This window comes from Manis pentadactyla, chromosome 18 (assembly GCF_030020395.1).
Source record: "Manis pentadactyla isolate mManPen7 chromosome 18, mManPen7.hap1, whole genome shotgun sequence".
Taxonomy (NCBI): domain Eukaryota; kingdom Metazoa; phylum Chordata; class Mammalia; order Pholidota; family Manidae; genus Manis; species Manis pentadactyla.
The window spans coordinates 24,416,753-24,441,907 of NC_080036.1; the positions used below are offsets into that span (position 1 = coordinate 24,416,753).

At 57.5% G+C, this 25,155-nt stretch overlaps 1 protein-coding gene and 1 long non-coding RNA gene across 5 annotated transcripts in view; one reads left to right on the forward strand and one right to left on the reverse strand.

The window, feature by feature from the left end:
• KLHL25 (kelch like family member 25) overlaps positions 1-25,155 on the reverse strand; it is a 31,271-nt gene that overhangs the window by 1,846 nt on the left and 4,270 nt on the right. For 2 of the 3 annotated variants that reach the window (XM_057494717.1, XM_036931967.2), the window contains exon 2: positions 5,165-6,960. In XM_057494717.1, coding sequence (XP_057350700.1) covers positions 5,177-6,946 — 1,770 coding nt within the window. In that variant the 5' untranslated portion in view covers positions 6,947-6,960 and the 3' untranslated portion in view covers positions 5,165-5,176. The remainder of the gene's footprint in view (positions 1-5,164; positions 6,961-25,155) is intronic. The other variant, XM_036931969.2, reaches the window with a different exon arrangement.
• Positions 512-19,140, forward strand: LOC130681459 (uncharacterized). 2 transcript variants are annotated; one of them, XR_008994630.1, is made up of 4 exons: positions 512-855; positions 10,239-10,365; positions 15,239-15,394; positions 18,635-19,140. It is a non-coding gene; the product is annotated as an uncharacterized LOC130681459 (long non-coding RNA). The 2 variants fall into 2 exon arrangements; XR_008994629.1 differs by lacking the exon at positions 18,635-19,140 and adding an exon at positions 15,477-17,053.

A 25,155-nucleotide genomic window follows, 5' to 3' on the forward strand; every position in this document is an offset into this window, starting at 1 on the left:
CATGGGAAGGAGGGAATATTTCACCTGAGACCTAAAGGGTGGACGGGAGTTTGCTAGAGGTGGAAACAGCAGTCCAGGCAGGAGTGGCATGTGCCTGGGGTGGAAATTTGGCACGTTTGAAAATCTAGAAAGTAGGCCAGTGCAGTGGAAACAGCAAGGGAGGGGCAGAGAGCAGGGCGGTGGCGGGGCAGCAGCCATGCGGTTAGGAAGGACAGTTGTGGGCAGTGGGCAGCACGTTTATTCGTGGGTTCGACAGATGTTTACTGCGCAGCCCATCAACCCAGGCCCTGCGACAGGCTGTGGGGACTGACACAGGCAGTCCCTGTGGCCATGGAGCTCCTACTCCAGGGCTGGGTTCTCAGGCAATGTGGTGTCCCCTCTCCCTGAGCTTCACGTTTTCCTGTGGAAAACGAGGGTGACTGATCCCTGCCCCAGAGAAGGAAGGAGTACTCTAACGCACATGGAAGGCGTTGTGCAGAGTGTCCTTAAGGCAATTAGGAAAAGCCACCTGCCTAACCCACAGCCACACTCAGCAGAGCCAGAGCATGCCTCCCAGCAGGGGTGTGGCTGTAGGGGCCTGGAGGGGTGGGGGGTGCTCAGGACAGCAGCGAGGAGCCGTCTGCCCTGTGGGGCCGTGGGTTTAAGAGCAGCTTCCCTGGAGCAGTGCTGGAGGGGCTGGCAGTTCTCCCCACAATCCCGGGGCGGTGCGGAGGGCACATGCTCTGGCCTGCACGTGAAGTGCAGCTCGGGTGGCCCTAGACCAAGGAGGCATGCTGCACCACGGTGCCCGGATCACATCCCTCCTGCACCCAAGCTGCCCGAGGGAGGTGTCACAGTGGCTCCGCAAAGTCAGAGGTGAGCTGTCTGCACAGGCTGGCTGAACTCCCCGGGGAACCTCACATCCACTCCCCAGGAGGCTAAGAGGCAACACAGCCTGAGCAAGGATGGTGGATGGTGAGGGTGTTCCTGGTCTCGAGGCCTGGGTTATACGGGCCCTGCCTTTGTTCTCGCTGTACAGCTGTGTAAGAGCTGCAAACATAAGGGGTTTATATCTAGGAGTAAGTTTGTCTGCATTTAAATAACATAAGAAGAAGAATTCCAGCCAGCATGAGGACCTGGGGGACCTTTTCCTTGGAGTGGGGTGCGCCCCTCACCCCACTGTCACTGCTTCTGGAGGGCTGGCTTGAGCTCTGCAGGATGCCCCCAAGCCCCAGGGGCAGCGACGGCCCCCAGTTCCCCCAGGCTCAGGCTCCAGCGGCCCTGGACAGCTGCAGTCCAACAGGGCAGGCCCCACACCAACCCCCCGCAGGGTGTCTGCAGGGGCAGGCGGAGAGCTGGCTCCCAAAGCTCCCAAACCAGGATGCTCCAAGCGGCCACCCCAGGCCTCTGGGCCTGTCCTGCTCCGCCCTCCCAGCACACTGAGGCTGGAGCGGGACCCCCCTCAAGGCGAGTCCCTCCGCTGCCCTGGGGCGGCCCACCTGGGCTGTCCTGCGCTGCTGAGGGGACAGCTCCCTGAAGGCACCCGCACGGCCCAGCTCCTGAATACCCGCCCATGTCACACAGCCGCCTCAGGCTCACCCCATGGCCAGCCTCGTCGGGTGGGGGGCCTGGATTTTTGGCAGGTGCTTCTCTGAGGCCTAGTTTCTGCATCTGCGAGATGGGATACACCTCCACCTCACAGCAGACACGGGGTCAGCGGTCACCCCAGGCTGCCTGTGGGCAGCAGGCCCTGGCAGACATCCCGTGGGGGGTTGGTGTGGCGTCTGCCCTGTCGGACTGCAGCTGTCCAGGGCAGAGGATGTCCTGATCCCAGGCTGGCACAGGGCTGATCCTGATGAACAGAAGCCAAACAGGAGACGGCAGGTACAGGCACACATGGACGGACCTGGGGTGTTTCGAAAGGCCTGATCTCCTGCCCTGGCACCTTCACCACAGCAGGCCCATCCCTTCATCCTGTGCTCTGGGACTTCCCCTGGTAGCAGCTGCTCCTAGGGCAGGACAAGATGTGCTGGACGGCCCCTCCCGCGGCAGTAACCAGGCCCCCTGTGGGGCCCCACAGGGGACTAACAGGCTCAGCTCCCCAGTGCTGGCATCGCACCCCCAAGCAGCTGGGTCTCAACAGGGCTCGTAAGAGAAGACACACTCCTGGTGGCCTGGACGCTTGCCCTGGGGAACCCAAGCCCACCAGGGCCCAGGCAGGCTGGGGTGGGAGGACAGGTGCTGTGCCTTTTGGGGGGCGTGCGTGGTGGGGGGAACTCAGTGAGAGAGAAAAAGAGAAAAGATGGCTCATGGTTACTTAGTGGGTGACCCAGGGGTCGGCGCCCACTCCCCGGTCCAGGGCGTCCCAGCTGCCACTACCTCGGGACATGATCTCACTGTGATCCTGGCACCCAGGGGTAGCCCTGGAGGACCTGCTGGCTCGCACACGGCACCTCACCCCCACTGCCAGGGGCCCCCGCCCGGCTGCCTGGGGACGCCTGCCATGTGGGCCATGTCCGGGGCCCAAAGCCCACTCGGCTCATCTGCTGCAAACCCCTGCCCTCTCTGAGGCTCAGATGCCACCCGGTAACAGCACCTGCGACGCGTGGCTGAGAGGGTTAGAGGACAGCATGACCACAGCACTTGGTGCCCGCAGAAAGCTCGAATTGGCTGACACTGGGCGATCAAGCGCTTGGGGACAAATGAGGGGTGTCATCCAGGCTGAGGGGAGCTGTGGAGGGCAGGGGGCCTCTAGCTGGAGGCTCCTGAGGTTAAGTCAGAGTCTCATGGGACAGACGGAGGGTTAGGGGGCTGGGGAGGCGCTCCAGGCACGGAGTCCCCCCCCTAGGCCATGTACCCTGCTGGCAGCGGGAGGGCCTGGACAGCAGGGCCAGGGAGGTGAAGCTGCAGGGCAGGCTGGGCGCAGAACCCATTCTCTGGCCCCGCACTGAGCTGGGTGACTCCAGCTGGCAGCAGCTCCGAGGAGGGCCACAGTGGCTGGGGGCGCAGGGGACGGGGAGGCAGGAGGCATGCGGTGGCCCTGGGGTGTCAGGCCCAGGTGAGGCTGTCCAGTCAGATGTAGGGCTGGCTGGGTTTCCTGCAGGCACCCCCGTTGCGCCTGCTCCTTCGGCCCTGAAATGTAGCGGTGGCACCCGCGTGTGGACGGGCAGGCCTGGGCAGCACTCAGTGGGGAGCACGGGGAGGGCCTCCCGAATCACAGCGATCCTGGGGGTGGGGCTGGACCCTGCAGGAGGAGGAGCTGTTCCAAGGACAGCGGGAGTCCCCCTGCCCAGCACCTCCTGAAACCGTCATCCCCACCACCCTCCACCACCTCGTAGAATGCTGCGTGAACCCAGCCCTCGCTTGGTATCTTCTAGGTCAGGTCCCACGAGTGGCACCCTTTGTGTGCAGAGGGGTAAGCCGAGGCTCGGGGCAGCTGAGGAGTCAGGTCAAGGAGTGGGCCGTGGCTGGGGGACCTGCAGGAAGGCAGAGGGCTCACAGCCTGTGCTGCCCTGTCCCCCAGCCCTCCAGGGCCCCAAGGGGGCAGACACCAGCTAAGGCCAGAGGCCACAGGTGACATCCCCAGGTCCCCAAGTTCCCCAGAGAGCAGGAACAGGGAACCAACGAGGGAATGCCAATATTCTCTTTGAAACTTACTCCTCAGGGGACCAAGAATTCTGGCTGGTCAGATTTTTCTCCCGAAGAGGAATAACACAGATTAAACAAAACAGAAAAGACCTTGAAAGGGAACAAACCCATTCCTTTGCAGGTTGCCTTTTGTGAGCCTGCACACCCGTGTAAAGGATTTGATGCCTTTGTCGGGTCTGCCCCACCTGCCAGCCTATCCCTTTAAGGACCTCAAGGGCAGGCCAGATTCAGGGTAGCCACTGAAACCCCCGTGCTGTTTAGAAGCAATTCCAGCCAAGTAGGACTGTTGCCACTGTGCAGAGCTTTCTGCACCATGTCAGCAGCTGCTGGGTCACGGAGGAAATTAATTTTTCGGCTCTGGCTGGCTCCTGATGGGGTTCCTGTGCCCTGAGCTGAAGGGGACTGAGTCTGCGCCGAGGCCAGTTCTCAGGGCTGCAGGGGCCCTGGGGCAGGGGCAGGCATGGCCACCGTGCCAGTGGGTAGAGAAGCAGCTCAGCTCGCAGGACGGCCTTGGCCCACTTTGAGGAAGGTCTCTTTTCTCGCAGAGGGATGGCAGCGCTGCCCTGCCGCCTCCACGGCGATGCCCGTCCACAGCCCCGCATGCGCCTCACCCGAGTACCCATCTGGCTCCCCTTGTTTTGCACTGCAAGACTGCTGAGGCCTGGGCTGCCCCAGGAGCCCTGGCTCATGGGTGTGGCATGAGGTCTGGGCTTCGGCATTTGAGAAGAGCCTGGCCTTCCCTCGGATTCTGGGAGGTGATCTGTGCCAGGCCGGATAGTCTTTGTGTAGTGCAGGCATGGGGTGTGTAACCACACCCATGTGACTTAGGGTGCGGGCTTTGGGTCACTGTACAGCTGACCTGGAGAGAGTAACCATGTGGGCAATCAATCAGTCAATCCTATGTGCTGGGGCCCTGATAAAACCCCAGAGCTTGTGGAACTTCCTTGCTGGGAAGTATTCAATGGGCACTGTCACTCCCTGATGCCGGGAGAGTGGCACTATCCTGACTGCGTGGGAAGACGACAAGGGATGCCTCAAGTTTGGACCCCCTGCCCCCTGCATCCTTGTCCTTGGCTGGTCTTACCCGCGTCCTTGTCCTGTGGTAAAGCCTAACTGTGACCCTCCCAGCCTCCACACACTCCAAGAGTCCTTCCAGTGACTGCTCGGAGCTGAGGGTAGTTGGGGGAAGCCTCTTAACTTGCAGGTGGTGTTAGAGTGAGGATGCTCTTGTGTGGACTGTGCCCTGCGGCTCGGCACGTTGGCCTCAATGCCACATAGCACTGTCACGACTCTCAGTGGTTCCGCTATGCAGCTGTGTCTGAGACGTGCACCCGTCTGATGTCATTTCCCCAAGTTGCAGAGGGGTTACATGCTTTGCACAAGGTCAACTGCAAGTAAGGGGCAGAGCCAGGCTTTGGCTCTGGAGCTGGAAAAAGGTCCCAGAACCCCCAGCCACCTGCTGCCCCACCCAGCCTCCCCTAGAAGACACAGAGGTCTTTACTCAAGTGGGAACAGGCCCGGGGGCCTGGGGGCTCACCTGGCTGGGCTTTCATGAGGGTAGGTGCTTCCAGGTGCTGACAAAGGCAGTGGGGATGAGTGAGTAGGGCACGGTGGTGATGCAGTTCCACGTGTCCGAGGTGGGGTCGTAGCAGTCCAGGGTCTTACATCTCTGGGTCCCGAAGTAGCCCCCCACCACATAGAGCTTATTGCCCGAGGCCAGGGCATGGCAAGACATGCGCTTGGCAGTCATGTCCCCGACCCGCGTCCATTGGTTGGTCTCGCAGTCGAAGCGGTAGGCCGAGGCGGCCGTGAACTCCGTGTCGCCTCCCAGGATGAAGATCTGGCTGCCCAGCGCGGCGGCGGCTGTGTACCGCCAGGGCTGGGGGCACTCGGCCCTGATGGTCCACCGGTTCTCCGAGGGGTCGTAGCACTGCACTTTGGACACCATGTCCCGGTGGATGCTGGTCCCTCCGAAAACAAAGAGCTTCAGCTTGGCGCTCACCACCGCGGCATTGCTGACGCCATCCCTCAGTGGGGCCACCATCGTCCACTTGTTGGCGCCGGGGTCGTACTTCTCAACCTGCTTCAGGGAGACAGAAGGGGAGGCCGGGAAGACGCCTGCCAGGGACGTGTGTCCCCCAACCACGTAGAGGCAGTTCTCCAGCTCGGCAGAGCCATGGCCGAAGCGGGCAATCAGCATGGGTGCTGCCTTGGACCACTCCTCGTGGACGGTGTCATACACCCACACGTCCTTGGAGACCCCGTTCTCAGAGCCCCGGCCCCCGGTCACGTAGACCTTGCAGCCGATCGCTGAGGCGCTGAACTCCTTCCGGGGGCTGGGCAGGTCCGCCTTGGGGATGATCTCCTTGGCCTTGTGGTCCACCTGGTAGATCTTGTCACACATGAAGGTCTGGCCGCCCAGGATGAGCAGCGTGTGGCCTGCCTTGCGTGGCCGGGCGCAGGGGCTGGTGACCACGCCGTCGTTCTGCAGGATCTTGCTCTTGCAGTGGAGGGCCTCGTCCAGGATGAGCCTGGTGCGCTCGTCCGCCAGGAGCAGGGCCTCGCTGCAGACGGCCTCCTTCAGGCAGTCGGACGGCAGCAGGGCCAGCCGCACGCCACGGAGGAGCTCGGGCAGGTGGGCCTTCCGCTGCTCGGGGTCATGCTTCACCCACTGGAGGATGGCCTCGAAGACCACCCGCTCATCCTCCGTCTCCAGCTCGTCGCTGGAGACGAGGTCCAGCAGGGTGTCCTTGGACAGGCTGTTGAAGTCCTCACTCTGCCGCACCGTCTCGAAGTGCACCAGGCACATGCGCCAGGAGAACTCGTACAGCCTGCGGCACTGGTGGGCGTCCGACAGGAGCATCATGCCCAGACAGTTGGAGGGGAAGAGGTTCTTCTCAAGGAACTCGGCTGCTGCGTCGCGCACGTCGTGGAACTGCAGCATGTCGCCGGCCTCCAGCAGCGACTCGGCATTCTCCTCGTTGATGGCGATACGGGACGAGTAGGCGAAGTCAAGCAGCAGTTCCAGCACCTCGGGGTGCAGGCTGTCCTGGAAGTTGACCGTGTCATCTCGGCTCTCCCGCAAGCCGTGGCTGAACATGGCCTCGAAGTAGCGGCTGGAGGCAGCCAGCACAGCGCGGTGGCAGGGGAAGGCGCGGTCGCCTGCCCAGAGCGTGACATCCGTGAACATGCAGTGCTTACGCAGGGTGTTGAGGTGGGCCAGCACGCAGTCGGGGTGCGAGGCCTTGTGGAAGAGGGTGATGTTCATGGACCCCGTGCTGCTCCGCGACTTGCGGGTCTCGTGGACGCTGACTGACATGCTGGGCCAACCTGCTGGGGGACAAGGCCACAGGTGAGAGGGACCAGGCCCAGGCTCCCCACTGCCTGTCCGTGTGGCAGCTCACCCCCACCTGCAGGCTCCCTACCGCCTGTGCATGTGGCAGCTCACCAACAGCCCCAGGCCCAGGCCAGCCACCCCTGCGCTTCCACACCCCTCCTCTCGCTCAGATCTGCACCCCTTCAGCCACGTCACCAGGGACCATGTGGACGGCAGTGGTTGAGTGTCACCCCTACCTTTAGGAAACTGCTTTTGTTCTCAGGAGTTGGGACCAGCTCTGAAACCAAAGGCCTCTGGCCTGGATGTGAGCCACCCCTGGGCGAGCTGGAGCTCGTAATGCCTCCCATGGCTACAAGAACATGCACATGGTGTCCCCAGCCAGCAAGCAGCCGTAGGGGCAGCACTAAGTGGCCAGTGCCCAGGACCACATCCCACCCTCAGAATGGTCCTCTGGTGATGTGGCTCTTGTGGCCCCATTCTGCTGGGGAAGCCAAGGCTCAGAGAGGCTAAGTGGCCGTGCAGAGTTGTGGAGCCAGGACTACCAACGTGGGCTGTCCAGTTCCTAGCTCAGTCTGCCCTCCCTGGGCCCCAGGAGGCGGATTCCTGCAGGGTTCACTGTGGGAGACTTGAAGCAATATGCCCAAGGAGCAATGGGCTGCAGGCAGAGCCTTACACCCACCGTACTCCCAGTGGGACCTGTCCTGACCTGGGCTCCAGGCAGTGCCAGCCAGACCCCTGCAGTTCCCCTGACCTTGAAAAGATCCCAAGAGCGGCCTCACACCCCAAATGCTCAGTGTAGACATGTTCTACAGACCCAGGGGTCTCCAAAGGCCTCACGCCCCAGCTGGAATGAGCAAGCATTTGGAGGAGAGGCCAGCTGACCGATGGCTCACTTGCAAGACACCTACTCAATTCCAAAGTCCCAACAGGAAGCTAAGAAAAAAAGGCCTGGATGACAGCAGGACATGCTGAATGCTAAAGCAGTCCAGATTTGCCTCAGCCAACTACAAGATCCTAGGCCTTAGCCAGCCACTCACCTGCCTCCTCACCTGCCCTCCTCGGCCAGGCCTGGGACTCGGCGCTCACAGGGCTAGTGTGTGAGAGCAGACAGACACAGCCTTGTCACCTCCTTGGATCGGGGGGACTCCAGAGATTTATGAAAGTCCGGACAATTGCACAACCTGACGCACTGCAGCGCCGTGGGAACGAGGCTCAGACAACAGGCACGCAAAATCATACGTCTTGAGAAAAAGGGGTCCAAAAGTGAAGTGCATTCAGCATCCTGACCCCCAAAACCCTGTTCTGCCTTCTTTCTGCTGGATATTGAGGCCAAAGAAAGCACCCCTTTTCATTTTTCATCTTGAAAAGTCTATAGCTCTCCTCCCCCACTTCTACTTAAGCAACAATCTGGGAGGAAAGGAAGGAAGGAAGCGATTTCATGCTTGAGCGCAATTGTAAATTGGTGTCCAAGGGCAGCGCGCTCTCACTCGGCCCTGGCAGAGGACCAGAGCAGCCGCGTACTGCCAGTCAGAGCTGCCTGGGCACAGCCCCGCTCTTGGGCCATGGTGGGAAGGCACCGGGCCGGGGCTGGCATTGCTGATCTGGTCCCAAGCTTCAGGCACACACTGGGCCAGTGACCTGCCTGCGACACTACCATGTACGCCTGCCGCCGCAGGTCACCAGGCTCCAAGGCTGTGAGAGTGTGAGGGTGGGGGACCCCCCCCCCCATCCAGGCTGCTCACAGGGGTCCCCCCTCCACCACCAGTACTGGGGCACCTCTGTCCTCCTCTGAACCCTGATTTTCTCTTCTGTAAAGCAGAAGTCCCTGTCCTGCCCAGGCCTCAGAGCCACTCGCTTGTTGGCAGTTACTTACATGGCCTGAGCTCTGGCCCTGGCCCACAGAGGCTTTACTGGCAGCCTGGTCCCCACAGATCTGAATTACAGGCCCTGCAACACTTCCCCAAATCATGCTGTGATTGCTGAATCCTCACTCGGGCTCCTTCCCCCTCAACCACAGACACTTTCCCAAATGGGGCCGCTCACCGGGTGGCCTGTCTGACCCGTCCCCATCATGCCAGGGCTGTTTATGGGCCTCGTCACCAGGTACGGTGTTTATGAGGTATGGCCTTTGGTCTGTGCAGTGTGCTGGGGGACAGACGGCTCCAGGGACTCCAATTCAGGGTCCTGCACAGAGGCGGGGCCTCACTTCCAGTTCCAGGTACCCACATTTCTGTGGGCCCTGCCTGCTCTGGGTCCCTGAGCACCTCACTGCACCTGCCCCACGCCCGGCTGCTTCTGAGCTGAATGCAGCCTTGAATGCGTGGTGCCCGTGTGTGGTGGGCTCCGTGGCCGTTCACAGGGCCTGGCCCCGGGCCGGCCAGAGAACCAGCAGCCCCCACTTACTCTGCAGTCACATGTGGACACACACTCTAAACCGTCAGACAGAGGCCCTCTTGGGATTTCTGGCCCTGCATGACACACATCCTTCCCCCGGGTGCCCCGCATGTTGCAGGTCCATCTCCTGAGGCAGCCACATGGGGGACCCAGGTGGAGCCCCCCTTGGAGGGGCTTAAGGGCAGGACGAGGCAGGAATCAAAGACTGAGAAAGTGCCCTGAAGCAGTGCAAACCCAAACAGCAGCCCGTTTGCCCTGAGAAGGAGGTCGAGTGGTGACTCTCTGAGGCTGACAGGCACCTTGCTCAGCACCAAGATGCCTGCCTGCGGACGCAAACTCCTGCACAGGCGGCGAGCCAGCGACACGCACACACCCAAGCCGGTTCCCACCCGGCTGCATGCCCGGGCACCTCTGCGCAGGGGCACCTGCGGATCTTTGCCCCATCGTCCCGCCCTTCTAGGCAGGGCCTGCCCCAGGCCAGTCTGCGGGAGGAGGGCCTTGTCATCAGGCCTGTGGACACAGGGCGGCCATGCAGAGCTGCAGGCCCACCAGGCTAGAAGGTGGGCACTCTGCGTGCTGCCTGCCCCTTCTGGGGGCTCCTCATCTCAGCTACCAACGACCTGGAAGCCTCACTGCTCCCTCAACTGTACCACGTGCAGGGCAGCTCTGGGTGTTTCCCCAAGCCTGCTCCTCCCCAGCCTGGGAAATGGCACCGGGCCAAATACCAAGGCGCCCCCCGCTCCCCACATCCAGTCCACCAGCAAGGCCTGTGGCTCCAGTTCCTAAATGAGTCCCAGTCCGACCCTCCTCCCCACCTCGGTCCCTCCCCTGGATGAAAGAACACCCACTCACAGCTTCCGCCTCTGCTCTTGCGCACCAGGGTCTGTTCTCCATTTGACTGAATGAACCCATCGGCCTCTGCCTTTGCCCCAAGACGCATGTGGTGCCCAAAACACGCTTCATGTCTGCTGGAGTGCGCACCCGTCTGCTCCCCATGTCCACAGAAGGTAAGTCCGAGGCTGCGACGTGAATGCATGTGGTGAGCCCTTGAGCCGTGCAATGCCCTCCAGCTGCAATTGGCCCAACTGGCCAGTTGGCCCATGCCAGCCTCCCAGCCACCTGCCCCACTCCCAGATGGGCCAAGGAGACTTTGGTTGTGACATTTACTGGAGCTGTGGGATGAAGTGGGCTATACCAGGGCCACTGACAGGGCTGGACCGAGGCCAGGGGTGAGAATGGATGGCAGCCAGGCTGCCCAAGATGGGAGCTGCAGCGGACGCGGAGCGGGTCCATCCCTGCGGAGCCCCAAGCCAGTCTGCCCCCACCTCCCCTCTTGGCTGTTTGAGAGGGGCTTCCGTCGCTTGTCCCAGCTGGCACCAGGACTCACTGGGACGTCAGTTCCCTGAATTGGGATGGGGGCTGCTTGCCCTGGTAAAGGGTCTTAGCTGTGTGGGTCCCTCCAGCCTTTCAACCTCCAAGGAGGCCCCACCCCAGACGACTGTCAGCGTGCAGTGCCAGTTACATGCCCAGCCCTGTGAGGGCTGGGGACAAAAGGAGTATGAGATGGAGGTTCCCAGCAAGTGGCAGGTGGGGTGAGCATTTGGGAGCGTGCGTGGAAAATCAGGTTGGCCCAGCCTCTCAGAAGCCTCTGTCTCCGAGGCTCCCTGCTGTGGGGGAGGGGGTGCCACAATAAACCCGAAACTCCCACAAAACTATTTTGACTACCTAAGCGTCATTGCAGGCTTTGATGGATTGAGGCACGTGAAGTAACTAACTGCACGACACTGCCAGGCTCCAGACCAGCAATTTGTCATCCTGCTAAGAGGTATGGATCTACCTCAGACAACACCTCTGGCTCCCTACAGCACGGCCTTACCTGCAGACAGGCGGTTACAGTGCACCGAACAGCCGTGTGCTCCTTTCTCCCATCACGCTTGGAAAGCTAAACTGCACAAGGAAACCAAGTAGCCAAGGGGTAAGACCTTCGGGAGAAACCTGCCAGCTCTCTGAAGATTCCAGTGACAGAAAGCTAAAGGCCTCCATTCTCAGGGGAAAACACTAGAGGCGACGAAAGCTCTCTTTCCAACCCCGTCCCCACTTCCTCCCCAACCCAGGAATCAACAATGCTTAAAACGTGTTTCTCTACTAGAGGCCAGAGGCGGTGGGGAAAGCCCAGGGCCCGCAGGCGGGTTGCCGGTCATGTGGTTCTGATTCACTCACTGACTATAAGCTTCCTGAAGGATCCCTCACGCCATGTTCCAGGCATGGGAGATGGGCCGAGGGGAAGGATGACAGGTGCTGCCCCCAGGGCACTGCACTCTGGGGTTGGTGGTATGGGGGTGGGGACAGACCTACAGCAAGGGAACCAATCAGTGAATGTGTGGGTCCCTTTACCCCGTGGGAGCATCCGAAGAACACAAGCTGCAAAGGGACAAGAAGACAGTCGGCTCCTTTCAGCCCCGTGAAGAGGGTCAGGTGAGCTGAGGCCTAAGTGATAAGCTGCAGCGAGGCTGCAACAATGGGGGAAAAAGGCAGGTTCCAGGTGGAGGCCCAGCCAGTGCAAAGGCTAGGTGGAAAGCGGTAGGCTCGTTCAGGGAGGGGAAAGGTCAGGCAGACAGGCAGGGTGCCAGTAGGGCAGACAGAAGATGGCCATAAAGTCTGTGACATACCTGCCACTGACAGGTGGGATCTGTGTCTCCTCCCCGTGATCCTGAGCAGGTTCTGTGACTGACCACAGGGCCCTGGCTCTACTGTGCGCATTTCTGTGCCCAGACTGTCAGAGTTCGGTAGCTTCGCTTCCTGTCTCTTGTAGTGCTCACTCTGGGGAAAGCCTGGCACATCACGTGAAGCCAGACAACGTGAGGCCACCATACTGTGAGGGGGGTCAAGCCTACCACACGGGTGACACAGCTGCCTGACAGTTCCTCTGCCCCCATTCCGGCCGCGTGAACGCGGGCACCAGACGTGTGAGGGAGGAGTCGGCCTCGGGCATTCTAGCTGCAGCAGACGGATGCCCCAGCCAGAGGTGAGAACTGGGGCCGCAGACAGGACCCCAAGAACCGCCAAGGCCACAGACGGCCAATCTCAGAACCCCAGACAGACCCTGACTGAGCACCTGCTGGATCCCAGGCTGTGCTGAGGGCTGAAAAAACAGAAGTCATGGGCTTGCCCTGTGGGCTGCGCAGCACACACGCACCACACAGGAGCAAAGGCCCGGGTGGCGGGCAGGGCGGTGAGCAGGCCCGGGTGCGAGCGGCGGCGAATGCACTGGGGCTGTCCCGGGATTCTCCTCCGCGTGCCGACCCAGCTGTGGTGCAGTGGCCGAGAGGAAGGCCGGTGCTCCTGGAGGCAGCTCAGCAGAGAGGCTTTGTGACACTGGGAAGGTTAACTCACCTCTCTGGGTATATTATTTTTTCAACCATAAAGTGTTGATGAAAACAACTGCTACCAAACAGAGTCGTCACGAGAATAAAATGAGCTCATATCTGGTAACCGTCTCCAGCAGCCTGGGCCCATAACGCTGACTCGGTCAGCTCTCTTACTATTGTTGCTGTTATGACCACCACCACCGAGCACAGAGAAGAGTAGACACTGCCGATCCTTCCTCCATCCCTTCCCTCCACTGGGAGTAAAGGGATGTTCACTGTCTACTCTATTCATTTCTAAGTTACTTTCATATTTTCATAAGCACGCAAGACACTACAGGTTTTGCCCAGTCTACGGGACCTGGGTTACTCCTGGAACGGTACTAGGGAAGGAGTGAAAAGCTCTTAAATATCACACACAGGCAGCCTCAACGCTGCAACCATCGTTCCGGACAGGCTGCGAGGCTGCGGTTTGAATCCCTGCCCTGCCCTGTGTCTGGGGGAGAATGCAAGGCACCGCGGGGGAGCCCACAGGGCACAAGGGGATCCACACGTCCAGTTTTCAAGTGGGAAGTCAACTGAGCACCCTTACTAAGCAGACAGATCTACTTGGTAATTCAAAGTAAAATTAGTATGACCATTGGAACTGAATCACAGCCACAGATAATTCTAGATACAAGTAAATTATCAGAAACAGGTCCTTGCAGGAGATGTTTCTGCATTTCAACGGCCCTTTTTTCAAAGGAACAAAAACCTATATATGTTTATTCAAAAAATTGTACATACCCTGTTTTTAATTTAAAATACAGCGGATTAGAATTGTTTATACTTTTTGCTGTGTGTACTTATTCTGATTTTGGTTTCCAGCTTGTTACTGTGAAAGATTTCAAACCTGCAGTGAAGTCCTGGGAACTGTGCCACACACACGCCCTGCCTTCTCTCCTGTGGTTCCTCTGCTGGGTGCCACCGTGCCCCACCTTAGCCTCAGCCTCACCCCGTCCTACCCTGACCTCACCCCATCCCCCTGCAGGCGAATGGGCCAGCTGGGGGATGGTTCTAGAACGGAGCAAGGCTCAGGCAAGGGGGGAGGGTGTTGCTTCACACGCTACTTGGTAACGGATGGGGTTCCTCTTCAGGTAGTTCCAAATGTCTCTGTAGAAACAGTTGCCTGGGAAGGGTGCAGGGCAGGCCAGCCGGCCCCTGGGCTCACCCCCACACGGCAGACTGCCAACCCCTTTCCACACCCTCGGACAGAGCACTGTGGGATGACCTGGTTCCCACTGCTGTTCTGAGGTCACACATGCAATGCCACCAGGCCCTCCCAGGTGTCGCCCACCAGCTATCCCATGTGGGCAGCAAGTCCATGGGCCCTCCGCCTGCCTGCAGCCCAGGCCTGCAAGGGGAGGGCCTTCTCTATTCTGGCCTCTTTACTTAATGCACCCGAACGCTAAGCACACTTGAGGCAGGGCAGCCACTTCAGCCCCCATGATTGACGGCCAAGTCCCCAGCTGACTGCAGCCTCGGGTGGCCAGGGGGCCGGAGCTGTTGGTACAAGCTGACAGATGCTATTGGGATGGACACCAACTCCACTGGTCTGGAAGCAGCGCTTCTCCCTCCCGACGAAGGGTTTGGCTGGGGCGCTCTGCGGGCCTGACCCAGGGCAACACCTTCTGCCTTCCAGGAAGGCCCAGGACAGGGGGCAGGGGTCAAGGCCTGTGAAACCCTGCGGACAGATGAAGAAACCTGTTGCGGAGTATCAGCAGGGAGTTCTGGTCAGGAAGGGGGCCAAGCCAACGTGACCGCCACGCAGCCACGCCCTCGCGCCGGGCCCCTGGCACGGGTCTTACCCTCCCAGCCAAGCCCCGCACGCCTGTGACTGTTTTGATCGGGACAGGCCATAGTAACAGACGCCAGAATTTCAGTGGCCTGAGAGGACAGAGATTTCTTTCCGGCTCATCACGGACCAGGAGGTGGGGGTGGGGGAAGTGTTCATCCCATCGGTCCATCTCTTCTCATCCCCTCATCCCTGTCGGTCCCAGGGACCCAGTGACGGAGCAGCCACGCGTCACCATGCTGATGGGAAGAGAGACACTCTGGGAAGTATGCGCTGGCGATTCAGTGTTTGGCTGGAGGACACACGTGGCTTCTGTTCCCACTGCACCGGCCGAAACCAGTCACATGGCTTCATTCTCCCACTGAGAGCTGGGGGGCAGCCCTGCCGCGGGCCCCACTCTTTCTCTAACTGACAGATAACAGAACAGCAGCTCGGAGATGAACGGAAATGGCTACAGCACTGCTAATACTGCGGACTTCCCTGTGTTGCACTCAATTAGTAGAGGAGGTCTTTGTATCCTGACTTGTCTGATCCCCCGCAGCCTTCAGTTAATCCATCCTGTGCTCTGGACGGGCTGGGACGCTCAGCAGGGAGGTGGGCACTGAGCTCCCGCCCCTGCACGGGGTGGGCCCAGTGGTGCGAGGCGGTCAGATACAGGCCCACCCTTTACCTCGCACCTAGGGACTGAAGAGGTCTGTCGTCTCAGCCTCCAGGTGGGAACCCAGGACACCGTCTCCTCCGACCAGCTCTTGCGCAGTCTTCCCAGCCAGCTAACGTGCCCTTGAGGCAATGCCATCGTGAGAAGTCAGCCTCCACACCCTCAGATACCCCACACAGGTAACAAATTCATCCTCCCCTGTGCGTCACAAAGGTCCTAATGAGATGCAGCCGCTCAGGTCATTTTTTGTTCTCTGCTCAGATGAGGAGCCGCAGTTGGGCAAGACCATCCCAGGGAAAGATCTAATGGTCTCCCACCCTTCTGCCAGCCGCTCAAAGACAACGGGAGGCTTTTGCTAGCTGCTCACCAACATGGTTTTGTTTTTAAGAGAAGCCATCTTGCTGAGGAGGGACACAAACTGGCAGAGCCCTGCCATCTGTGGGCCACGCATTGTGCCACAGCGGCCAGGGACGACCAGCGCCCCTCTCTCAGCCCAGCGCCCTGTCCTCTAAGGGTGAGCGGTCCAGGAGCCACGCGAGACAAGTCAAGACGCACACCGGGAAGGAGCTCGATCATTTTTACTGAAATGACAACAAAAAAGGAAAGTGCCAGCCTCTAAGATGTAACCTCCTGGAATCACAGCCCCCAGCACAGGCGATTTCCTGGGGTGGGGCTGCGGAAGGCAGAGGGTGAGGACATTGCCCTAAAGGGGGCAAAGCTGGTTCTTGGGGGTGAGGAAAATCTTACTAGTTTTATGTACAAAGCACAGATATACATACATTACACGAACTTGGAGTCTATCTCTTGTTAAAATGTGTGGAGGGGGTAGGGGCAGTTGGGAAAAACAGGCCTAAAAAGCTTTGGGAGGGGAGGTGACGAGGCTGGGAAACACCAGCAACAGAGTAACTATCTTCCTTTTGGCTTACTTCCTTCCACTTGAATCCCCAAACATTTTTCGCTGTTGCAAGTATGGAATGCTAGTTCACATTGTTTGCAGCTATTCAGTTTGCATATTCCTCTCCTGCAGTCGGGACTGAACAAGGCTGATGAGGGGCCGCTGTGTGCAGGCCCTGCAGGCTTCGGCTCCCTCATGAAATGCTGTGTCTCTGTGCGTGGCACTTGTACTCTTTGATGTCTGTGAGGTAGACGATCATCACCGTGATTTACTAATCCATTCATCCATGGTTTTTTAAATTTCTATTGAATGAACAATGTCTTTGCCTGTGTTGAATGACTGTATTGTCTTGAGGTAAAACCTTGGGAGAAGAATTAGAGAAGTTTGATGTCACAGGTTGCTTAAACCACCCCTGCCACAAAGAGGCTCTTTTTCCGCTAAGGGAGGGGTAGCTCAGACACCCCGAACTCCAACAGGGCAGGGCAGAGAGGCTGCTACCCAGCCTCTGCTGCCACACGCTGTCCCCCCTCAGTTCGGAGGGGCTGCCTGGACTGCCTGTGGTCCCCAAAGCTGGGAGCCTACAAGCCCAGCTGTTGCACCAGCCAGGGGCAGGGCCACTGAAATGAACACCACTGCTCTAATCAGAGATGGGACAAAGGACTGGCACTATGGTTTACCCATCTGTTGAAACAACTTATTTCCTGCCACTTATCCAGAGCAGGACAGGGAGAGAAACAAAGAGGGGCAGAGAGGACAGTTTCCTCCAAAGCAAACACTGCATCATGCGCCTGGGTTCCTCCCTCTTCAGCGGGACTGGCACGGCCCTTGGCAAACGGGGGCTGTTGACCTGGAAGAAGGCTGACTCTCTTCCTGTCTGGTCTCCTGAAAGATTCACGGAGGCCTACAGATGGAGTCATTAAAAGCACTCTGGCCTAGATATCACTTTCATTGAGTCACCTGGAGCCACAGCCCTGCAAGAAAACGGACATGCAGAACAGGAGAAAGAAAAAACCACGCAAGAGTAAAGCCATTTACTGGTATCAGATTTCTTTCTCCCTGTTCTCTAGAAGCTTCCTTCTTCACCAGGCTGTCAACATTGGTGCTGAACCAGAATCAGAACATTCCTCAATTCCTAAAGCCCAAGACACAGCTCTTTCTCTCCCCAGTGAGGACCACAGGCAGGGGCAGGTGGCTGGAGAGCCATCTGGCAATCTTTCAAAAGGGCAAGTGCGTGAGCCCTCTGCCCCAGAGCCTCCACTCCTGGGGACCTTGCCCTCAGCTGCACCTGCATCTGTGCTAAAAGCAAAAGGCTGGAAACGACCTCAGTGTTCATGAGTAAGAGGCCCAGTTAAATGAACCCCGTTTCCTTCACAGAGTGGAGCAGGGCGCAGGTATATAAGACAAAACTAAGCAACTGGTTTTCTGTGCTAAAATGAGAAGTGCTTGAACAGGATGCTCTTTTACATGTTAAAACCCAGACTACCTGCTGACACACACACGTCTAACATGCACACACCTGTTGGTATGTGCACAGACTGTAAGACACTGGCTGACAGCAGCTACCGCCAGGGAGGAGATCATGGAGGCTGTCCTCACCACACACCCCTCGGACCCTGAACTCTGCCAGATGCAGCGGCACTGTTCTAAACACGATGTACATGTCCGGCCCTTACAACCTCCTCAAGGAGTCACTGTCGTCACTGTACACAGATGGACAAACAGGGGCTCAGAGAAGGTCAGACACGAGCACACAACCTCAGTACTCAAAGCTGTGCCTTGCCAAATAGCACAATGTAAGCCATTTAGGAGGACGAGGAACCTTCCCGACAGAAACGCTGTGTGTGCCTGAACAGGAGATGCTATTTGAAATGAAAAACCCTTGACTTCTCCAGCACTCTGCTGCCACTCAGCAACCTGCACCTTCCAAGGCCTCGGGACGGAGAAGTGTGCAGAGGCGTGTCTCCCCACCACTGGTGTCGCCTTGAAGAGGGCCTGGCAACTGTCTTTCTCCACGCCCGGAGAACAGGAGCATTAGTCCGGGACCTCCTGCCTTACCGGCACTGCCACCTCCATGCCAGGGGACCTGGACTGAATTTCAAACACTCAGTTTCCACATTTGTAAAGTGGGCATGAAAAAGGTCACACCCGCCTCACAGGACGTCTGAGAAAATCAAGGGGGAAACAGGCAGAGAGCTGGGCTCATGGCCTGACGCCCAGTTCCCAGTCTGCAGGGGCTCCCCGTAGCACAGCTGTTCACAAATAGTTTGGCCTCATGACCTTTTTACAATTTAAAAATGAGTGAGGCCACTAAGGGGCTTTCATTTACTTGGTTTTGCCTGGTACTATTTGTCATATTCCAAACTAAAACTGAGAGAAAAGTGAAATGTATTACTAGTTAACTTAAAATAATAAATCCATTATATATGTTAACATAAGTAACAATTGTTTTTCATAAATCAGTTTTCCAAAGAAAATCCAAACAGTGACTAGATGCTCATATCTGCTTCTGCATCCGAATTGTTAGGTTTTCACTGAAGAACACAAGACCATCGAGCCTCCCATGGACAGGCAGCTGGAAGAGAGGGACTCGAGAGCCTGCAGCTGCGGACGCTCCCCTCTGACCCCACGCCGACACTTGACAGGCGGAAGCTCCTTACAGATTAGCTGCAGTGCGGGGCCCGGGCCCGCACCAGCGACTTCTGTGCTGACATTCTGATCCCTGGTCCACCTTGCACTCTGGATTTTTACCCGTGTGTGATTTTGTAACACTGTGCAACAGTCATTTGGAAAACACTGGTTCACCGAGTTAGGCACCCAGAGAGAATGAGAGCAAAAGGCAGTTACTGTGAAAAACGTACTGATACCGTGAAAACGTACTGACCTGCAGGCCCTCCCCTTCCAGGCCACATCTGAGGACACTGGACTGGTGGAACTTGTTATCCTCCACATGAGCCATGTTTAACTCAGAGAGAAAATAAACTTCTATGGGAAGGTGGGGGTCAGATGCAAGTGGGATCACCTGCATCCTGGGGCCCGGTCCCCTCCCCGACACAGGAGCTGGCCTCCACCCCTGCCCCCCCAGCGCTGGTAATGGGACTGCACCTCTCCCTCCCTCCCACCTGCCAGCTGCCTCCTTCTCACCACAGGACCCCCTCATTCTCCCCCAAAATAACAGACCTTGCTGGTCTGCAGAGAGCAGAGCCTCAGGCGGCAAACCTCAGGGACCGCACATGGCTGCTGCCTTGGGCTTTGCAGCTGATAATTCTTGGTCTCTTGAAATTACATATGTACGTATATTTATAGCCAAATACATGGGTGCTCAGAAATTGCAGCTCATTCACATACACATTTTTAGCATATCATCTGGCCACTGAGTTCCATCAGATGTTCCTTCCTGGGTCCCCTGCGTGGCTAGTCCTATGCCAGAAACAAGGTGAGGCCTTCGCCACTCTGACGGGCCCCTGTGCCAGTCCCTCCCACTCTCAGCAAGCCAGCGCCAAATGCTTTGCTTCTGACCGCCTCTCTCTCCTGCCCAAAGCCTTCAGTGAGGCTTGGCCATCCCAGCCCTCGCCGCTCAGTCCGTTTCTGCTCTCCAGCTCCTTCACCCTGTCCCACCCCCTCTGGGGCAGAGAATCCTCTCACTTCATGATCACACCCACCTCTGGACTGCACATCTGGTGTGTAGACGTTCAAAAAATTACCATGACAAGTAATCTCTGAGCACCTACTGTGTTGGGCCCTGTGCTGTGCATTAGAGATACGGCAGCGAGTAAGTAAAACCCTGTTGTCTTGTCCCCTGAATAGAATACTAACATTCTAATACCCATTCATTCTCTGCTGCAATGTTGTGACACTTCTCCTGTTGTGCAGTATTACTTAGTCCTTCAGGTCACTGTGTACTATGCCCTTACTCTGATTTCGAACTCATCAAGGACAGTATTCTGTGTCATCTTTGCTGCCTAAAACATATTAGTTGCTCAATAAATACTGCTGACTGGGAAGTAGATTGAGCACAATACCACTAGAATAAGAATCAAAACGATCCATCTGTTAGACCCATGTGAGGGGTCCCTGGTGTCTGCCATATTAACTCGCAGTATGACTGACATGTTTTATGTTTCAGTATTTTAAATGCTAGATGGTAAAGAGCAACCCTCAACCCTGTTTTGGATGGTGTTCCATAAATCGCAGGAATCAGGCGGGACGCGCCAGGCTGGAGCAGCCTATAGGGGTAGCTAGGTGCTAAGTTCTTGGATTCAAATGCCAGAACTGCTGTTTTTCCCTCCATGACTGGACTAAGATGCTTAGATTCTCTGAGCCTCAGTATTCTCACCTGGAAAATGGGGGTGAAAACAACTGTCCCTAGATCAAAGTACTATCCTGAGAATTAAGTGAGAATCACGTCCAGAGCTTAGCACAGTGGGACACACAAAATTCACTCAATTCATAAGAGCTGCTGTTATTAATATTATCACTGTTGCAGCCCCGTTGGCAAGAGCCCCGTGGTGGGAAAATTCGAAGATGGCTTCCTGCTCTCCACGGGGGTCTCACTCCTGTGTCCACGTCATCTGCACGGCAAAGGGATTTGCAGGTGTGATTAATGACGTACTAACTAAGCAGGTGACCTTAAAACGGGGAGATTATCTGCGGGGGTGGGGGGAACCCTGACCTAATGACAGAAGCCCTTTAAAGCAGAGCATTCTCCTGCTGATCGCAGAAAGTTAATGTCAGAGATCTGAGACAGGAAAGGATCTGATGCCCCCATGCTGGCTTGGGAGGGCTGGAGGGGGCCACGTGGCATGGAATGCTGTAGCCTCTAGACACCGAGATCATTGAGGAAAGGGGGACCTCAGTCCTACAACCACTAGGAAATCCATTCTGCCAACAACGTGAATGAACACAGGAGATTCTCCCCCAGAGACTCAGAATAAGAGCCCAGCCCAGGTGATAGCTTGACCTTGGACTTGTGAGATCCTCAACAGAGCACCCCAGTCAAGCCAGCCCAGGCTTCTGACCTACAGAACTGTGAGCTAAAAAATAGGTATTTTTTAAGCCATTAAGTTTGTGGTGACTTGCTATGCAACAACAAAATCTAAGATGAGCCCTGTGTGGCCTCTCGCCACACTGCCCATACATTAAAGACACATTGGGTGCTTGTCCAAAGGGTTGGTGCCGACCCGCACCTTCTGCATTCCTAAACGGCTGCCCGTCTGATGCTAGGGAGCAGGGACCCATCACTACCCTAGCACTTAGCATCTGAGTATCATATAGTAGTTCTCAAAATCATCATTTAACAAATTTTCAGCCTCCTGGGCAGTGAGGAACAGAGACTTACTGTTCCCCGGGTTGGCTCCACAGCTGCATGACCAGCCAAGTATAAGGTGTTTGGCTATAATTACCCGGGAAAAATGCAGCAAAGGCCTCTTTTTTTGCCTAGGGGTAAAAATCTAGACACTGCAGGCAGCTCAGAGGAGGCACCCAGCAAGCAGGGTAGGTGCGCGTCCACGTGCGAATGCCTCGCACGGTGGCCTCTGCCTCAGCTTGCAGCAGCCTCCCAGGGCTCAGCTGGCCACCAGACCCTGACATTTTGCTTGTAATTGTTCCTTCCAGTAAAGAGGCCTCGTTGGAGTGGTAAAAATAGCAAGTCCAGCTTCCCGCACCACAGATACACCAGTCGGTCCTGGTGCCTGAAAAGAAACGTGCCGGTTCAGTCTCACTGACTCCACGGAGCGCCCGCGAGCTGGACCCAGGACGGCCAGCGAGAGCAGCCCCGCAGTGTCCCTGCTCCCAGATCCCCCTTGAGCCAGCCCCCGAGGGAGATGCCCCCGTCGCTCCCGTCATGAAGAACCCGGCCCTCAGACTCAGGGAGTGTCTGCTAAACGGAGACCCTTGCCCGTTCCCAGGCTTCCTGCCACTCTCCCCTCCTGCCCGGTAGCTGGAGGGGTTCGAAGGTGGGAGGCGTCCCTGCCAAAACCCGCTGGTTCCCACCCTCCCTGTGGTCATCGGCTCACCGTTACCCTCCCCCCATGCCTGTCCACCTTCCTATCTGTGGCCTAGTGTCCCCCACAGCTAAACCAACCAGGTCGGGCTGGTGGCAGCAACACAAGCCTCCACTGGGACCTCGGGCCCGTCAGCCCCATGGCTGCAGGGGAATCGCAGCCCGGCCTGGATGCTGCCCCCAAGGGTGGGGGTGAGCCGTGTTACACGGAGCCCACGCGGGGAATGACGGGAGAGCCTGGCTATACTGTCCCCAGGCACCTGGATCCCAGGGGATTCTGCCAGGGGCCCAAGTCACCGGACTGCTAGACCCTGGGCTCCCCCACATAGGGCCTGCTGCTGCCCAGGGACCACGCAGGCCTGGTCTTCCCGTCCTGTCTCCAACTCAAGCACGAGGGCCCTTTCATACATCTTTTGCTTGTTTTAAAACCTCCTGTGACAGGAAAACAGACGGGACTCCCAAAGCAATAACATGGAAATTCATCAAGTTCCAGGCGCTCCAGCCTCTGCCTCCACCAACAGGTAAACGGGAATGAGGCTGTGGTGGCCCAAGCCCCTTTCTGAGCTGCTTTATGGACTGGCCAGAGAACTGTCCCTGCCCCCCTGGCTCATTTCTTTGTCCATGCAGGTGGGAGAGGAAGGACCACATCGAGCGGGCCAGCTCTGACTTCTCTCCCAGGCCAGGTGAGACTCTCAGCATCTCAGAGATGCCAGGCAGACGTCCCTGCCACCTAAGGCCACCCCAGCCCCTCCCCTAGACACACTGGCCATTCAGAAACACTGGGATTTACTCGCATATTCTGGGCCTCAGATGGATGGCTTTCACCAGTAAAACCCATGATGTCTGCAGGGCTTTTCAGCATAAAACGAACTTTCAGGAATGTGTGCGCACGTGCCACGCACAGCAGCCTGGCAGGGCACAGGGCAGGGCTTAGAAGGGCCTCATTTCAAAGATGAGTTTGCAGAGTGAAGGCTTTGCTGAGTCCTAGAGTTTGAATGGGCAAAGCTTCTCTTACCTTAATTAGGAAATAAGCTCCATTCAGCTTAGATTGATCTGTGGTCAGCCTCTCCTTGGCGACCCAAAGGAGCGTGCAGAAAATAAGCCAGGCTTTTTGTTAATTTCCCAACCCCGCATCCTCCTCTGATGGCTCGGCTGACCGCTGAAGGGGTCTGTTGGCAGACAGAGGTGAGTAGGGAGACACGGTGAGGACCAGGGTGACACGGCCCTCCGTCCAGCAGCAGAAGACGCAGTTCTCCCGGCTCTGCTGCACTCTGGCCTGCTAAAGAGAGCACCCATCCAACTGGTCTTGCAGGCACCTCCTTGGCAAAGCCAAGCGTCCTCCTCCTGTCCCCCTGGGCTCCCTCGTGATCCCTCTCTGCTCCTGGGTTGGGGGGGTCACCCTAAAGTGCTCCCACACCTGCTGTCCAGCTCCCAGCCAAGGACCACCAAGAGCAACCGTGAGAAATGATTACCCACACACCACCTTCCTTTGGGCCCAGCTTGCTTCTTCCTTGACCCCATCCTCTGGTTTCACTAGCCCTTCGTCCACAGGCCCTTCACACCTGGGCTCTAAGCTCCAGGGCAGGGGACTGAGGCAGGGAACTGAGGGACTTACTGGGAACGTCTGGCCCCGTTTCCTTTCACAAGAAAGGAAAGGGAACAGGGAGCTTGCCTACTGCACCCCTCTTTCTATAGGTAGAGAAAATAGTGCCAAGAGAGGGAAAGTGACTTGCCCCAAGCCCCGCAGGGCACATCAGGGGCAGAGCTGGAGCCAGACCTCCGGATTCCTGACTTCTAATTCGGCCCCTCTGCTCTGGTGGCAACCTGTCAAACTCTTCCTGCCCAGGAGGACTAAGCAGGTAACTCAAGCCGTATATAAAACCACTTAGCATCCGAGGCTGCAGGAACTTTAGAGAATTCATAGCAAAACACTGAACAGAAGCATTGTACAGAAAGCACCCATCCTTTTTACGGAAGAGCAAATCGAGGTCCATAAAGGTAAGGGAATCTGCAGGAAGTCACACACCCAGGTGGGGGAAGAGCAGGACTCCCAGACCCCCACCTGACTGCTCTTTCCGCCAGCAGGTTCCAGGTGTGAGGGTTCCAACTGGAGGATGGTGAAGAGGTGAAGCCGGCCTTGGGCCTGTCACACTGAACAAGGTGTGGCCCAGAAGGCCTCATCCAGACCCCATTCAACCCAGGGGTGCAGAAGACCAGTGTGGGGGAGAATGGCTGGGAAGATTTCTAGGTATTTGCAAGAAATAACAGTGAAATTTCCCAATGGGATTTCTGAGACCAGAGAGCTGACACTTTTAATTTTAAACACAGGTCAGTAAGCCACACATGCTTATCCTTTTTCATCTAAAAGAGCACTGGACAGGGCTTGGAAGGGAAGGTTTAGCAGTAAGAAAGAACAGTCTGTCAGAGCTGCAGGGTGTGGGCTGGGGTGGGCGGAGGTGGCCGGGCCCTAGGAGAGGGCTGATGGCGGACACCCAGGCAGTATCTGAAGCCAGTTCTGGGTCTCACTCCATGCTCCTTCCCAACCTTGTGCTGAAGAGTCCTCACAGGGAGCCCTCCCACCCAGGAGCCCTTCCTCTGCCCCCAGCCCCAGGGCACCTGCTCCTGCTCCTCACTGCCAAGCGACCTGTCAGTCCTGCAGGTGGCTGAGAAGGTGGGACAGGCATCAGTTAGCTACCTGTAGACTGGGATGGGGCAGGCAGTGCTGCTCAAGGGCCAGGTGGTCCAGAGAAGAGGCTGGGCCCGTGTCCATCACCTGGGACAGACCCAGATTACTCAGGGGAAAGTCCTGCCTGGACACTGTGAGTAAAAGCTGGGGGTGCACAGGTTCTCCCGGCCCCCGGCCACCCCAACTGTTTTCTTGCTGGGAAAATGCTTTGACAGCCCTGGCTGCCTGAGGCAGTTCAATTATGAAATCTACCACATTAGATGAAAACCAGTATCTCAGTCAGCCAATTCACTTGTGTCTGGCTATTTTCTCCTGCTAGCCCTGCCCACCCCCTCCCTGGCCAGGCCATACCTACGCTGTG